Source organism: Vanderwaltozyma polyspora, genomic scaffold, assembly GCF_000150035.1.
Source record: "Vanderwaltozyma polyspora DSM 70294 KpolScaffold1018 genomic scaffold, whole genome shotgun sequence".
Classification (NCBI taxonomy): Eukaryota; Fungi; Ascomycota; class Saccharomycetes; order Saccharomycetales; family Saccharomycetaceae; genus Vanderwaltozyma; species Vanderwaltozyma polyspora.
In genome coordinates, this window is record NW_001834694.1 from 347,615 (window position 1) to 364,197 (window position 16,583).

At 35.2% G+C, this 16,583-nt stretch overlaps 5 protein-coding genes across 5 annotated transcripts; 1 reads left to right on the forward strand and 4 right to left on the reverse strand.

The window, feature by feature from the left end:
• On the reverse strand, positions 1 to 609 carry RRG8 (Rrg8p; the record flags this gene model as incomplete). The annotated part of the gene is made up of 1 exon (XM_001647401.1): positions 1 to 609. A coding segment is annotated over one exon (609 nt), but the record flags the coding sequence as incomplete, so codon positions are not given.
• Positions 610 to 1,153: 544 nt separating this feature from the next.
• On the reverse strand, positions 1,154 to 3,409 carry Kpol_1018p132 (uncharacterized protein; the record flags this gene model as incomplete). The annotated part of the gene is made up of 1 exon (XM_001647402.1): positions 1,154 to 3,409. The coding sequence occupies one exon, from the start codon at positions 3,407 to 3,409 to the stop codon at positions 1,154 to 1,156; it is 2,256 nt and encodes a 751-aa protein (XP_001647452.1).
• Positions 3,410 to 5,658: 2,249 nt separating this feature from the next.
• TPC1 (thiamine transporter TPC1) lies at positions 5,659 to 6,552 on the reverse strand (the record flags this gene model as incomplete). The annotated part of the gene is made up of 1 exon (XM_001647403.1): positions 5,659 to 6,552. The coding sequence occupies one exon, from the start codon at positions 6,550 to 6,552 to the stop codon at positions 5,659 to 5,661; it is 894 nt and encodes a 297-aa protein (XP_001647453.1).
• A 2,601-nt stretch (positions 6,553 to 9,153) lies between these two features.
• On the reverse strand, positions 9,154 to 12,528 carry VAS1 (valine--tRNA ligase; the record flags this gene model as incomplete). Its single annotated transcript, XM_001647404.1, has 1 exon — positions 9,154 to 12,528. One exon carries the CDS (start codon positions 12,526 to 12,528, stop codon positions 9,154 to 9,156), a length of 3,375 nt encoding a protein of 1,124 aa, XP_001647454.1.
• Positions 12,529 to 13,906: 1,378 nt separating this feature from the next.
• On the forward strand, positions 13,907 to 16,498 carry MRD1 (RNA-binding ribosome biosynthesis protein MRD1; the record flags this gene model as incomplete). Its single annotated transcript, XM_001647405.1, has 1 exon — positions 13,907 to 16,498. One exon carries the CDS (start codon positions 13,907 to 13,909, stop codon positions 16,496 to 16,498), a length of 2,592 nt encoding a protein of 863 aa, XP_001647455.1.
• Between the last annotated feature and the right edge of the window lie 85 nt (positions 16,499 to 16,583).

Genomic DNA, 16,583 nt, shown 5'->3' on the forward strand with positions numbered 1-16,583 from the left:
TTCATCGAATGACAGCACTACTGAATGGTCTCTTGAAATGAGATTTTTTGCAACATTTTCTAGTCCTGCTATAATACTTGATTCTAATTGTTCTCTATACCCTGCAACAAGCTTTTTATTGTCTATTAGAATATCTTGTAAATCTATAGAATGCAAAGAAGACGCTGTTAGAATTGACATGATCCAACCTTCATGAGAAAGCCCCTTTTTGGATAACAATTTTTCAGAATTTACAAGGTATGCATTTTTACTACCTTTCAAATTCCCAATGCCTGATATTAGTTCAAATTTTTTATTACTTAAAGCATTACTGGCTTTTATCGAATTAATTTTTACTTGCATCAATAGATCAGCTGGTGATCTAGACCATGCCATCCTTTCGCATCTGATAGGTGAACTTAACAGTTTAGCAAATATATTTTTCTCTAAACCAAAATCTGAGATTCCAGATCTAAGCAATGCCAGTTCATTTTCGAATAACAATTTCTTTCTCTTATCAGACCATTTTTCAAAATTAGTTAATAAAGGTGAACTTTTTCTATTGGTTTTCAATTTTGGAACAACTTTATCAACAAAAATATCATTTAGTAGCTTCCTCTTATTAGACATACTGCTACTGAGTCAGTAAATATTTTAGAAGAGTTGACTATTGTTATAGGTATTACTTCTATCTACATTAATACTTAAACAGATTCAACTTAAACCTTTTTTTGATGTAAAATATGTAATGACGAAAAAGGAAACAGTAAACAAGCGAATGATTTCGAGATGTACAATAATAAAAATTTATGGTTGATTAACATCTATTATATCTTCATTAGAAAATTTGAACTCAAAATTATAAATGAAGAATGAATAAATGGGCTAAATACATTAAAACAATACAATAGAATATTTACTTTAGTTCATATTTGAAAAGAGCCTAGCGATACAGTCAGCATCATCTAGGATCCAACAATTTCTTTACATAAAAGGTTCATTAATTATTCGAAAACGTTAGTGATATCAAAATTAGTCAATTATTTATGTTAATATTATTAATTTTTTTTACTTTTTATTTGACAGCAATGCTTCCATTAACAGGGTCTTCACCACTTGAAACCGGTCTCATCATTGGTAGGTTATTACCTTGTTGTCCAGCACAAACTGAGTTTCATGCAGTTTTAGTCATGGTGTTGTCTAGATAGTTAGAAGCAACACTTCCTCTTCTTTCACCAATAGTGACTAAGTTCCCTCCTTCATCAAAGGCAGAGGCAAATGCTTTTGATTTGGCCGTACCTGCCATATCCAAACTCATTGTTTGTGCAACTGGATCCATGTCACTATAATTGGTAGTAGTTGGACCAATGTTAGTTGTAGTTTGTGATAGATCTGGCTTACCATTCTTAAGCTTGGTTTGGTCTCTGTGTAGGATTCTTTCGTTGATAAATTTCTTTCTTTCAGAAGTGTTTGAAAAAGAGGCCAAATGCTTGATTTCTTGAACCCACTTTCTGAATTGTTTGGCATCTTCAACAGAATTGTCACCACTTGGTAAAGTAAATGTGAAAATGAATTCACCCTTACCACCTGTAGACTTGACCTTTGACAAGTAAGCTTGTTGTTCTTTAGTAATTTGTTGTACTGGAGGTTGGACAACTTGTGGAGCCATTGGCTTGGAAGTAGTGCCACCGTTGGAGAAGATCTTACCCAATTTCGAACCTCTTCTTTCCTTTGATGGATCTGAAGCAGAACCATTGCTTCCTGCTGAGGAAGGTGGAGTGATGTTGTTGCTTGGTCTTTCACCATCTGTGTTGAACAATGGCTTACCCTTTAGGACAAACTTATCTTCAGTAGCTTCCACCAATTCACATTTGTTCAAGTTCAAACTGAAGGTTGGAATCAAACTTGCTCTCTTTGACAATGGACCAGGGTGATGAGCATTACCAGCACCCAACTTGAAAAAGTCTGCGTTCTTGAATTGATGTAAGAAATTTGAAGTTAAAACGAAGTAACCATTCTTTTCTGTTGACAAATCAGAGCTCTTGTTTAGGTAACCAGCTCTAATACATTTAGCTAAAGATGATTTCATTTCTGGGTATACGATATCTGCCAATTTTCTTGTTGGAGGGTTTGGCTCAGTGGATCTCCAATCCATCAAGGCAGTTGGATGGTGAGCAACAAAATGATCCCATTCGATAGCAGGTGGTCTTGAGATAAGACCTTGATATAGTTCATTACATAAGTTTTTGATCATTGATCTAGCTTCGCTATCGATCAATTGAGAGTAACGTTGCAAAGATGATTGAATTCTAGAGTAAACAATTTTTTCTAGCTGCATACCTGATGATTGCAAGTTAACAAATGCTTCTCTCAAATAGTTTTCTTCTACCAATTGACGTTTCATTTGTAATTCTAATTGCAACTTTAACAAGTAAGGGTCACATTTTGGCTTTGAAGTTTGGAAAGGGTCGACTGGACAAGCTTCATCATTCAATACCTTGACAGCGGTGACGTACTTGTTGTACAAAACAGAAGTAGTTTCAACATGTTGACCCAAGTTGGTGTGGAAATCACCACCTAAATCTTTAATTTCACGGATCTTGATACTCAAGTCCTTACGTAATTCTTCCAACTTAGGGATGATGGCGTTTAGAATATCCTTAGAGATCTTGAATTGGTGAGAAGCCAACGACAAGTGGTACTTCTTCAAGATAACTTGAACGTCTTGGACGGAACCTGAACCGAATTTCATGTAACCAGATGCAGCGGAGGACAAATCATGAACTGGCAACATATCTTCATCATCAGTTTGAGAACCTGAAGATTGTAATTGGGCGTGTAATTCAGCTTGGGCGACCTTTGAATTTTTTTCAGCCAAAGTGGAAGGTTGACTCTTCTTAGTTGGGATATTTGAAGTTAATGGGTCAAAAATACGGTTTGAACCCTCTTCCAAATCAGTTAAGAATTGGAATTTCACGTTTCCTTTCAACTTGTTGTTAATTCTGGCGAATTGTTCTTGAGCGTAAGCTACTTCTCTGAAGTAAGCAATCAAGCTCTTCAAGATCTTACGCCATTTCTCAAATCTGTCAACAAGTAAGTCAGTAGGGAACTCTTTGACAAAACGAACATGGACTGAATCCGAGCCTTCACCTGGGGTGACGACACCAGGAGAGTTCATGGCACTGTGGCCACCTAGTTGTAAAGGAATTGGAACGGAAGGTTCCCAAGGTAAAGATTGGGAACCTGATCTTGAACCACGTCTTGAAGTGGAAGAAGCTGAATTTTTTCTTGACATACTGTTGGAAGGGATCTTTTCCAAAGGAGGGATACCTTCCAAGTATTCTGTATGAATTTCTGGGGTGACGGCAGAATCTGAACCGCTTGCATCACCACTACTGAGAGCTCTTTGCAAGCTGAAGTAGTCTGTCATTGTTTGATAATATTATGAAAGCGATGATGTAGGGAGAGATGTGATTTAGCTTATTTAGATATTTTGTTAGGTTTTTGCTATTGCTTTTGCTTTTGCTTTTGCTATTGCGTTTGTGGACGGCGAGGGTTATATATAAATTTCCAATAGATATATGATGGTTCTTTTTAATGTAGGACACAAAAAAATCAAAAACACCAAATAAAGTAGGAATCCGTATTTGTGTAACACCTGGTGTGAACTATAGTTTACGATGTGTTTTTATTTATAATAAAGAGAGATAGAGACACAAAAAATAAAACACAGACTAGAGTTCAAAAGGAAAAGGGTGCTTGGAAATTGAAGAAACTATAAAGAAAGCAAAAAAAAAATTATCTCAAACCACAAAGTTTAATCTGTGTGCTTAAATATAAAATCTCGAAACTGGAAAACGACAATGAATTGAAAACATACATTCGGATAATCGTGATGATATAACCAAACGATCAGAATGATTCCTACAATGATACTCTAGATGAGCCCGATCCTTCACTTCTTCCCTCTGACAATAACACCTACGAAAACCCTCGTACTCTCGAACTCCCTCCCCTCCCCCCTCCCCCTTCGAAAGACCATTTAGGTTGAAATTGAAGTTGAAATTGAAGTCCAAGTCCAAGTCCAAATTCCAAAGTCCCCAGTTCGAGTTCAAGCCCAAACCCAAGTTCGAGTTCGAATTCGAATTCAAACTTAAATTTTCAGTTAGAAGTTGATGGTGGGCATAATACCAGAGAGGATACCCCTCCCCATAAAATACATTACCATAAGAGGATACTAAAAGAAATGACAGTACCCCGGATTAGTGAAGACGAAAAGATGACATTGAAGAAAAAGGGAAGGAAGCCACCGAGCGATAGAGAAAGAAAGAAAGAAAGAAAGAAAAAGACAGAGAGGTGCTGGTGCATCAGAAAGTGTATATATCACATGAATGTGGTTAGCATCCTTCCAGGGTACGGACAAGGGAGAGACTGGTGAGAGAAGACAGCGGTGGCAGCAACAGCAGTGCCGAATTTTCATGAATCTCGAATTTCGAATTTCGATTATTTCAAAGTTTCAAACTTTTGTGTTTGGCCTGTAAAACTCAAGTAATGAATGGATAAGAGCGAAAACTTAAAGTAACAATAATAATAATAGTGATGATGATGATACGGATACAGAGAGAAGCAAAAGCAAAAGCAAAAGCAAAGGCATGAGCAAAGGCAAGAGCAGAAGTACAAGGTAATATTAGTTATTATCGGTTTTGGAGGATTCTTTTGTCGGGGGGCCGATTTGGGAGAGCGAGAGAGGAGGGGGCGGGAGGGATGGTGGTGGATATTATAATACGGACTGTTGTGAAAGTGCCGGAGGATAGGAGATAAGTCCGAATGCGGAGTGGGGCCGATGCCCGGATTGGACGAAGAGCGGTGATTGGTCGAAATGGAAATTTCTTGATTTTATTTTTGTCTCTGCTTCGTTTTTCTTTCTTTGCGGCAGGGAGGGGGGCGGGATGCGGGATGGAATGGGACGTGCTGACAGGGAGAGGCCGAGGGAGGTGATGCAGGCGTCAAGAGTGATGGCGACAGCGACAGAGACAGAAAGGGAGAATTGATGAGTGGAATGAATAAATGAGTTCAAGCTGACCGAATACGGTAATTTGACGTGGGGAAGGGAGACAAAAGCTTATGGCGAGAGGCTGTTCCATTCCATCACACCAGGTTTTCTTTCTTTTTTCTTTTTGTTTGTTTGCTTTTCACTTTCACTCTTACTTTTGTCTATCTTGCCTGTGTGTATTTTGGTTTTGCATACTGTCATTTCTCTGAAATTTGTTTTTATTTCGAGATGAGATGAGATAGGTTGGGTTTACAGAACTTTATTGAAGAGCAAGGGAAAACATAAACAAAAGTAAAACTAACAGTAAAAGTAAACGCAAAAGGAATAGGAAAACCAAATTCAAAAGTAGAAATGAAAGTGAAAAGGAACAAAGACGGGTGGGGCTGATTACACGTGTCAGAAGAAAGGGAGTTTGAAGGTTAGTCAGTTTTAACCAACCTATGCTTGTCTTTTATGTTTATGTTTATATTTATCTTTGTCTCTTTAGGGAGGGGAATTAACTAAAATGACCCAGTCGATATATTTATTGCATTGCATGTAATTTACTTATCCTAATTCTATTTACTGTTTACTATTCACTTATTCGCTACTCACTATTCGCAATTCACTATCCATTTAACTTCTGTTTAGGTCAACACCCTCATAAGGTTTTCATAAACCCATAAATTTATTGCCGTATTGGGTACACTCTTCAATAATCCCAATCCAATTCCTCGAAATAGTACTTTCACCCCCTCGTCCCGCACGATCTGAACACATAGAGTAATTGCACTTCTTTGCATATGTTTTCCGATGTAGCCGTTATTCGTCATCTGTCCAAGCTCCGACGAAGTACGGATTTGTAACCGACGTCGAATGGTGTCTAACGGAAAGGTTATAGTACGAGATATCACCCCACTGATAGCGCCTGCGGTACCAGCATTGGTCTCTGGCCACCTTGCACGGATCCCTTCATACGTCCCGAACATCGCTGCGGTTGATACCGTCACATTGGCCATAGAAGTGGCTACACCATGGAAAAATCCGCCAAGACCTTCGCGAATATAAATGCGTTCTATATGCTGATAGAGGCCACGCCCACTGCGACCTGTCGTCGCTGTCGTCGTAGTCGTCGTCGTCGTCGCCAGCCTTGTTCGCAGTACATCAAATGGATATGAACATAATGAACTAGCCATACCTGTGATAGCACCCGCGAGTGTACTATGAATTGTTGGCGGTACATCGCACACTTTTAGTAACGCTGCGTTAGTATACGAATATGTACCAAATTGAACACTACCATATATAATATACATAATACTACCCGCTAAATTTCCCTTCCATAGCGCAAGGAGACCTTCGTGACGAATAAGAGACTTCAGCGTATGAGGTAGCGTATCTGTACCCAATTGCAATCTTAATTTTAAAGTGTCTAATGGTGCTATCGCACTTCGTGCTGCAAGACCCGCAATCGCTCCCGATACTAGAGATTCAAACACATGAGATTTTTCTCCTTTTCTCAAGTGATCTTCTTCTCTCATCGATATTTTCACTATAGTAAGTGATAAGTATATACACTTTTAATGTTTTTCACTCTTTGTAAATATGACATATGAGGAAACTTGAAATTTTGGGACCTCATTGATTAACGCTATCACAGCTCTTTTATATACCATCAACCGAAACCGGTCGCTTATTCTTATTACGGAAAACGAGTTCATTAAAAATGAAGTTATAGGATAACTTGCGAGGAAAAAGGCAAAAATTTTCATGCACAATTAAGTCACGTGAAAATCATCATTTTCCAAAAAAAAACAGAAGTTTACCGTCAGTATTGATATAGAAGTGTCACACTGGATTAATTTATAGATTTGAGAAGATACAACATCAAGCACTTGCAGAAACGTTTAGGTTTCGAATCTTGGAATTTAATTAATTGGAATACAGATGTTAGTGTATACCTGTTGTTCATCATAAATGTTTAACAATAGTATATCTTTACTTAATCTTCGGTTTCTTTGTTCAATTAAAATCTACTTCCCATAATGCATGACCAGTTTTAGCATTAATATATTAGTTATTCATTTCTAATACCTTACCATGTGGTTTTGATATATTACCATATACACATGCTTAATATATATTGGTCTTAATAAACATTCAATTATCCAACAAACATATTAAACAAATATTGTTGGATATGCAGCGGGTGCATATCCAACAATATCAATGAACTCTGTCATCTTGCAAAAACCTTTTGGTTCGAAATTAAATAAAAATTGAAAACTATATAAGAAGGCAAGAATTTTGGTAAATGAGTTTTAAGAATTTAGAAGTTCTTATTATATCTAGATACATAAAAGAAAACCATCAAAAACAAAGTCAAAATGAACTGCAAAATTAGTTACGAAGAAGGTCAACAAAGCTACATTAATGCCCGAAATGAAATTAAACAACTTTTAGTTGTTAAATCTGGTGCTAGCATTGATTTGATTATTCATATGGCAATGTATATCGCCGGGACCAAACCGATTGGTTTAAATACCAGAGTTAATTTTGGCCACTCCAAAGTCTCTAGTGTCAGGGACTTGGCTGATGTTTCTGAGGCCAATTGGTCCTATATTGTAACCTTAGTCAGAAAAATGGTCAAAAAAAATGGCTTATATTGTACAACTTCTTAATAAAAAAAAATTTTTTTTTGAAACCATTAACATCATATCTTCACCTATCATAGTTATTATTTCTATTTCATTATATAGTAGTATATAGTAGTTTATATTCTAACTTATGACACTTCTTTATATTCATTATCATCTAAAAATTTTTTTTCTGTTTTTAACTTTATTTTTATGGTCTGCCTACCCTGGCAATAACAGTAGGAACATGGTATTCTTTTGAATTTTTAAGCGTATTCAAAACAGAGTTGTTTGACAGGCCAAATTATAATTATATTAAAAGCCAAACTTATTTGTTGGATAATTTTAATATTATTTAAGTAATTTGAATAACCCTGAAAGGTGTCTTCAATGAAGTAAAATTTGTTTCCCCGCCAAGTTTTCCTCTGACACATTGCATAATAAGCAATTTCCATTCTTGGTTTATCCAAGACCTCCAATTGTAGTATCTTGGTATTTGATATACATTTGTTGGATTCTAATGCCTGTTTAGCTCTGGTATCCACATGGAGTTATTACTATATATGAGTTTTCTTAGTTTACATCCCAATGATCGTCGTGCATATGTCTGCATAAGAAGTGTCAGTTGCAACTGTTCGAACATATAACGCGAGTGTGTCTAAAGAACTCTGATGATGGTACATATACTGATGATATCAATAATAAAGAGTTGTGACACAATCAAACAGGACTTTTATTTTAATTATATAAACTGTTTAAAACGTGAAATTTTACAGCGTAATCAACCATATCTGTGCGATGACAGCTTAAGTAAGTATATTTTTGAAAATTGAGGTGGAAAAAAAATTTTCATCTAAAGAGGTGTCTCAGAAATTCAGTAAGAGGTATACTAAAAAGATAATATAACGTCTAATTCAAATGAAGATTGTACTCCTAGATTTATTTCCAATCAACAAATTACAGTTTTGAAGAATTACCAAAAGCGTCAAGAGGTTCTCAAATGTTTTTAATATGAAGATTATACATCTACAGCAATTCTTGGATAATACAAATAATATATATTTAATTTACATAACCCTCACCTCTTTTGATTACCTCATATATCTGTGATTTAATTACATAATAAACTTCCCAAAATCTGAATTTTATCCGAATACAAGAAAGATAACACATGGAATGATTTCTAAAAACATTTTTTTATAGGTTGTAATTTCCTCTCAACTCTTAAGAATTAAATAATCAGTCTCAATCATATTTAATACCTAATTTTTAAGTTAATTCTAATAACTACTAGCAATTTCCCATCAATTGAAAATTTATAAGAAACAAATTGACTTGAAATCATATTTAATAATTAAGCTTAAACTATTCAGATAAACAAATCCGAAAATGCACATCATCAATCCTATACAACAATCGAGATTGAGAAAAAATTAAACAACTTTTAAGGTTTTAAGGAATCTAAAATTGTATTATTACTATATCTACATATCTAATTAAATTATATTATAATTTTAATCTTTCAAGGTTGTTGATAGTGGCTTGCAAACCTTCGATTTCAGCATTGGTGTTTTCTAACTTGGTTTTGTTGGCTTCTTTAGCTTGATCATTAGCTTTTGTTTCATAATCCTTACTGTTCATGGTGTTTTCAATGTTTTGCTTATTCTTCAAAGCCTTTTCCAATTTCTTTTGAACTTTACCAACTTCAGCTTCAATATCAATATGACCTTTAACCAATAAATGAACATTGACTTGAGGGTTTACAGATTGCAAGACACAGCCTTCTGGAATACCAGAAACATCACGAACAACTGTAACTTCATCAATGGCCTTGATTAAAGAAACAATAGAATCTTTTTGTGAGGTAGCAGTTTCAAATGATTTATCGTCATTGGATTCAACGTAAACTTTACCATTCTTTAAGATGTTATATTCGGCTAGTAATGAACGAGCATCTTTAGTGATATCTAAAACTAATTCATATGCTTCAGCAGATTTGACATCATCGAATTCAGCATTGTAAACTGGATAGGAAGCTTTAACAATAGTGTCTGACTTTTCAGAAGAACGTTTTGGCAAACGTTGCCACATTTCTTCAGAAATGAATGGCATGAATGGATGGATCATCTTCAAAGCATTGTCCAATAAAATGTATAAAGTATCCTTGGCAGATTTTTGTTCAACTGGGGAACCTTCTTGAATTAAGTATTTAGAGTTTTCAATGTAAATATCACAAATCAAATACCAGAATTCATAAATAGCACTAGTGGAGGTTAAGAAATCACGATTTTCTAAAGCTTCATTGACAACCTTAGAGGTGTTAGTCAATTTAGTCAAAATCCATTTTTCAACTAAGGATTCATTACCAGATAAACCTTCATTAGCTTGTGGTTGGTAATCATCACCTAATCTCATTAAAGCAAATTTAGTAGCTTGGTAGATCTTGTTACAGAACTTTCTGTAACCTTCAACACGAAGAATATCTAAATTAATATCACGACCACCAGTAGTGTATGCACATAAGGCAAATCTCATAGCGTCGGTACCACATTGTGGAATACCGTTTGGATAAGATTCTCTTTGACCAGTCTTAGCCTTTTCAACTTCTCTTGGATCCAAGTTACCAGTCAATAACTTAGCATGTAAATCTTCCAATTTGATACCCCCGATGACATCTAATGGATCAACAACGTTACCCAAAGATTTAGACATCTTACGACCTTGAGCATCACGAACCAAAGAATGACAGAAGACTTCCTTAAATGGAATGTTACCAGTTAATTTGATACCTAACAAAATCATTCTGGAGACCCAGAAGAATAAGATATCCCAACCAGTTTCTAACATCGAGAATGGATAGAAATTTTCCATATCTTTAGTCTTGTTTGGCCAGCCCAAAGTTGAAAATGGCCATAGACCAGAAGAGAACCATGTATCTAAAACATCTTCGTCTTGTTCCAAAGTAAATTTGGCGTCTGGGAATTTAGCCTTAGCTTTAGTTTCAGCTTCTTCAACGTTTCTACCAGCAACCCAGTAGTTACCATCGATTCTATCATTTTCTTGACCTTCGATGTTAACGAAGTAAACTGGACAACGATGACCCCACCATAGTTGTCTGGAAATACACCAATCTTGAATGTTTTCTAACCAATGGAAGTATTCAGCTTCGGAAGACTTTGGTGTGATGGTGATTTCTCCATCTCTAACAGCTTTAATAGCATCCTTTGCCATGTCATTTTGGGCAACCCACCATTGAGGTTTTAATAATGGTTCGATGATATCACCGGATCTGGAACATGTTGGAATAGTCATTTCGTTGTCTTCTTGACCGACGTACAAATCTAGTTCTTGTAATTTTTGAATAACGATCTTTCTAGCATCGAATCTCTTCATACCTTGCCATTCAGGGCCACAGTTTTCATTCAACAAACCATCATCAGTGAAAATATTAATGAATTCCAAGTTATGACGTTTACCAGTGTTGTAATCGTTTTGGTCATGAGCTGGAGTGATTTTAACAGCACCAGTACCGAATTCCATGTCAACAGCTTCTTTGTCACAGACAATTGGGATTTTTCTTGGTAAGAATGGATGTTGGACGAATTTACCATGTAAGTGAGTGTAACGAGAATCGTCTGGATGAACAGCAACTGCAGTATCACCAAATAAGGTTTCAGGTCTAGTGGTTGCAACGATGATCTTTTCATTAGTTGGAGAGTCGACAACTGGGTAAGCATAAGAGGTCAATACACCAAATTCGACTTTTTCGTCATAGTTTGGAACACTCAATTGAGTTCTACCTTTAACATCTTTGTTTTCAACTTCCAAGTTGGAAATGGCAGTGTTTAATTTGACAGACCAGTTGACCAATCTGTTAGCACGGTAAATAGTACCATCGTCATGCAATCTAACAAAAGCTTCTACAACGGCATCAGTTAACTTTGGATCTAATGTGAAAGCTTCTCTACTCCAGTCATAAGAAGCACCTAATTTCATAATTTGGTTCTTAATTCTGTTGTGGTATTCTTCTTTCCATTCCCAAACCTTTGAAATGAAAGCTTCTCTACCGTAATCATGTCTAGTCTTCTTTTCCTTGGCCCAAATTTGTTTTTCGACAACAGATTGGGTAGCAATACCAGCATGATCGAAACCTGGTAACCATAAAACGGTTTTGCCCTTCATTCTGTAGTATCTAACCAAAGAATCTTGGATGGAAATAGTCAAAGCATGTCCAATGTGTAAAGCACCGGTGACATTTGGTGGTGGTGCAGGAATACAGAATAACCCTTCTGGTTTAATTTTCCCATCAGGACCGAATTCTGGTTCAAAAACACCAGTTTTAACCCACCAGTCATACCAAGAACTTTCAACATTAGCAGGGTTATAAGCTTTCAAAGCAGGATCATCCAAAGAGACTAAGACTTTCTTATCACCAGGGATAGTTTTATCGACAAATTCTGGGATTGGCTCAGCTTCCTTTTTAGAATTCTTCTTTTTAGCCTTTTTTTCAGGGTTTGAGTTAGCTGATGATGCAGCAGCAGCTTTTTTAGCTTGTTTTGCAGCAAATTTTAATAGTTTTTCAGCTTTCTTCTTTTCCTTTTCAATTTCCTTTGGAGTCTTTTCAGTACCATCTTCCTTCAAAGGATTGATGATAATTTCACCAGTTGTTGGATCAACTTGTGGTAAATTGTCTAAATCACTCATTGTAAAAAATCTTACTTGTCGACTACAATCAAACCTCGAATCTACAAATGCAGTTTTACACAACTGATCTTTTACTAATAACGACGAAAAACCAATTCGAGATTTTAAAAAGACCTGTCCTTTACAGTAAGATGAACTTAATCGAGCAGATGTCACTAGTCTAGACAAACACAACATCTACTTGAAAAGCCAAAAGTAGCATTAAAAAAGAAAACTTTTACCTTTTACTAGAAAAATATAAAATATTAGAGAAAAAAAATTTTTTTTTTTCTTTCTCTTTTATAAATATTTCTTTCAACAGCTTATAATAAAGTAATATATCTCGAAAACTATATACAATTAAACTACTAATAACACAATACAATACAATTAATTAGCAATCCATTGTTTGGCGATAAACTCTTGATCTTTCACAACTATCGTCCTCTCGATCTTTGAGTCCAGAAGAGATACAAAATAAATTTTTTTGCAATATCTTTTTCTTCTTGTCTGCCTGCCACTTGGTGATATCGAGATGTCAAGAAGGTCTCTCTCTTTGTTAGGATTGATGGTGCCAAATTGGAACTGCTGAAGTTTTTAATTTTTGATTTTGTTCAAAGTTTCGAGACCTGAAGAAAAAGAAACGTGTTCTTACTTATTTTGCAATAACTATGCTAGTCGTTTCTTTTTCCTTATATGTAACGCTCTTGAAAAACCTATTTATGATCGTACAGAATATAAATAAATTGCTTTTTTCTTTGCTTTTTCCCATGTTCTTCTGATTTTGTGTACATTAATCGTATAAAAGTATTAAGATCAGAATTCAGCACTTCCTTCCTTCCTTCATTTTTAATGTTTTTAATTTTAATTTTTTTTGTGTTTCTTAACACAGAAACACAAGGAGGGTTGCACATATGGATAAGAAACGACGGATGGGATTAACTGTCGATTACGGATGCATCTTGGGTTTTATTTTGGGCTCGAGCGAAAAGAAACGACAATGTGTTTTATTTTTTTCATTTTTGAATTTGATTGCGAATAGAAAATAAAAAAGAACAAAAAAATTTAATGAAAAATATTATTTAGCCGCCCAACTCTCGTTTTCGAAAAGGACTCTTGTTTAATTTGGCTCTTCGGGTTGGAACGTAATGTTTTTGTCGCATCGCTAGCATAGAGCATATTATTTATCATATATTCTACTACAGTTAGTGGTTGTGTGGTTTGATACATTTAGAATTGATGCTTACCTTATGGAACTGTAGATATACATGCTACATATATAGATTCTGGTTTTGTTCCCTTACCCAAAATATTAAACATCCATTTGATTGATACTAGCGAAAATACGTCAAAGTATAATATTTCCGAAATAGGAAATTTACTTCTACAACAGGAAGATTACCCGAAGCGTTATCAATATGAAAATTTTATTTCGAAAGCTCATAACCTATATCATCTCATCTCATCTCATCTCATCTCATCTCTTGAATATAAAGGTACTGTAAATTCCTAATTCATTGGTGTTTAATTTCAAGACTACATTAAGATAGGTATCAGATAATCAACCAGCTTTATAATGTCCCGTATTATTGTAAAAGGTTTGCCAGTTTATCTGACTGATGATAAACTGAAAGAACATTTCACTAAAAGATTGATTAAAAAGCATGGTAACACCACTCATTCTAATGATCTTATAACAGATGTTAAGATTCTTAAAGATAAAAACGGCCAAAGTAGAAGGTTTGCCTTTATTGGTTTTAGAAATGAAGATGATGCTTTGGATTGTATTAAATATTTTAATGGTTCTTTTGTAGATACAGCAAAAATTGAGGTATCAATGGCTAAAAGTTTTGCTGATCCAACAGTACCACAGTCAATGAAAGAGAAGAGAAGAGAAGCATACAAGAGGTTAAGAGAAAGAGAAGAAAAATTATTGGAAGAGAAAAGCAAGAAACCAAAGCCACAACAAAATAATCAAAAATCATCTATTGATGCAGAAATCGAAAAAGATAAACAGTTAAAGGAGTTTATTCAAACAATGAATCCAACTGCAAATACACCTTCCTGGGAAAATGTTTCAACTTCCAACCCATTGATCAACGAAGTAGAAGAAAATGAAAGTGAATCAGAAAATCCATTATTGGCACAGGCTCTTGCATTAAAAGATACAGAAGTTGTCAAGGATCAAGAAAGTGATGATGAATATGTTGACTTCAAGACAACTGCAGACACCGAAGGTCAGGATGAAGAGGCTAAAGAAGAAGAAATGATGTCTTTGGATAATTTCGCTGATAATGTAAATGAAGATGATGCTGATAACATTGCCCAAGATGATAAAGTATCAGATTTAGACTGGTTCAAACAACGTCGTGTTAGAATTAGAGAAGGTGAAAATGTGCCAGTGAAACAATCTCAAAGCAAATCTGCAGATGCTGAAGAACTTAACCAAGAAGAACTTAACCAAGAAGAAGCAAATGAAGATGAAAACGAAGTCGAACCAGATACAACGGAAGAAGAAAAAATTATCCAGAAGATTACTAAAACTGGTCGTCTGTTCCTTCGTAACATATTGTATAATTCCACTGAACAAGATTTTGAAAGATTATTTAGTCCATTTGGTGAATTGGAAGAAGTTCATATTGCTATAGATACAAGAACAGGTCAATCAAAAGGTTTTGCATACATTCTTTTCAAAGATCCTAAAGATGCTGTACAAGCTTACATAGAGTTGGATAAACAAATTTTCCAAGGTAGATTATTACATATTTTAGCTGCTGATGCTAAAAAATCTCATCGTTTGGATGAATTTGATTTAAAGAATATGCCATTGAAGAAGCAAAAAGAATTGAAGAGAAAAGATACTGCTTCAAGACAGACATTTTCATGGAATTCCTTATACATGAATCAAGATGCAGTTTTAAGCAGTGTAGCAAATAAATTGGGAATAGAGAAATCTCAGTTGATAGATGCAGAAAATTCAAATTCTGCAGTCAAACAAGCATTGGCCGAAGCACATGTTATTGGCGATGTCAGAAAGTACTTTGAAGTTAGAGGTGTCGATCTAGCTAAATTTGCAGAAATGAGATCTACTGAGAAAAAAGATGACACTGTCATTTTAGTTAAAAACTTCCCATTTGGTACAACGAGAGAAGAGCTTGGTGAATTGTTTCTACCATTTGGTAAATTAGAAAGATTATTAATGCCACCTGCTGGTACTATCGCTATCGTCCAATATAGAGATGTTCCTTCTGCTAAGAAAGCCTTCATGAAGTTAGCATATAAAAGATTCAAAGATACTATTATTTACCTAGAAAAAGGGCCAAAGAATTGTTTCACTAGGGAAGCACAGGATAGTGACACTCTTGTTAACGATGATTTACCAGCTGAAGAGATTAAAGAAGCTAAACCATCAGTCAGTGATATAATGGAAACTACTGAAAGCTCAAACAATGCGGATGACACTGCGGATGATATCCATGATGGTCCTACAGTTTCTATCTTTATCAAGAATTTAAATTTCACGACTACTACACAGCAACTAACTCAAAGATTCAATGCTTTTAATGGTTTTGTTGTCGCACAAGTTAGAACAAAACCAGATCCAAAACACCAGGGTAAAACTCAATCGATGGGTTTTGGTTTTGCAGAATTTAGGACAAAAGAGCAAGCATTGGCAGTTATCTCTGCTGTAGATGGTACGGTAATTGATGGCCATAAAGTTCAATTAAAACTGTCCCACAGACAAGGTGGCAGTACTGGAACATCCAAAAGCAAGGGTAAACAATCTGGTAAGATCATTGTCAAGAACTTGCCATTTGAAGCTACCAGAAAAGATATATTTGATCTATTCAGTTCTTTTGGTCAATTAAAATCGGTTAGAGTTCCAAAGAAGTTCGATAAATCAGCTAGAGGTTTTGCCTTCATTGAATTTTTATTACCAAAAGAAGCAGAAAATGCAATGGATCAATTACAAGGTGTGCATTTATTGGGTCGTAGGTTGGTTATGCAATATGCTCAAGAAGAAGCAGTTAACGCCGAAGAAGAAATTTCAAGAATGACTCAGAAAGCTAGAAAACAAATGGCAACAAGAGAATATGGTGCATTGAAAAAGGCTGGCGGTAGAAGAAAATTGGATTTGGATGAAGGCGATGGTCTTGATAGCATGTAAAATTTATTCATGAATACTCATTGACGATATATTACATATCTCTCTATGCATATTTAATTCGATATTAAATTATTTATAAATATAT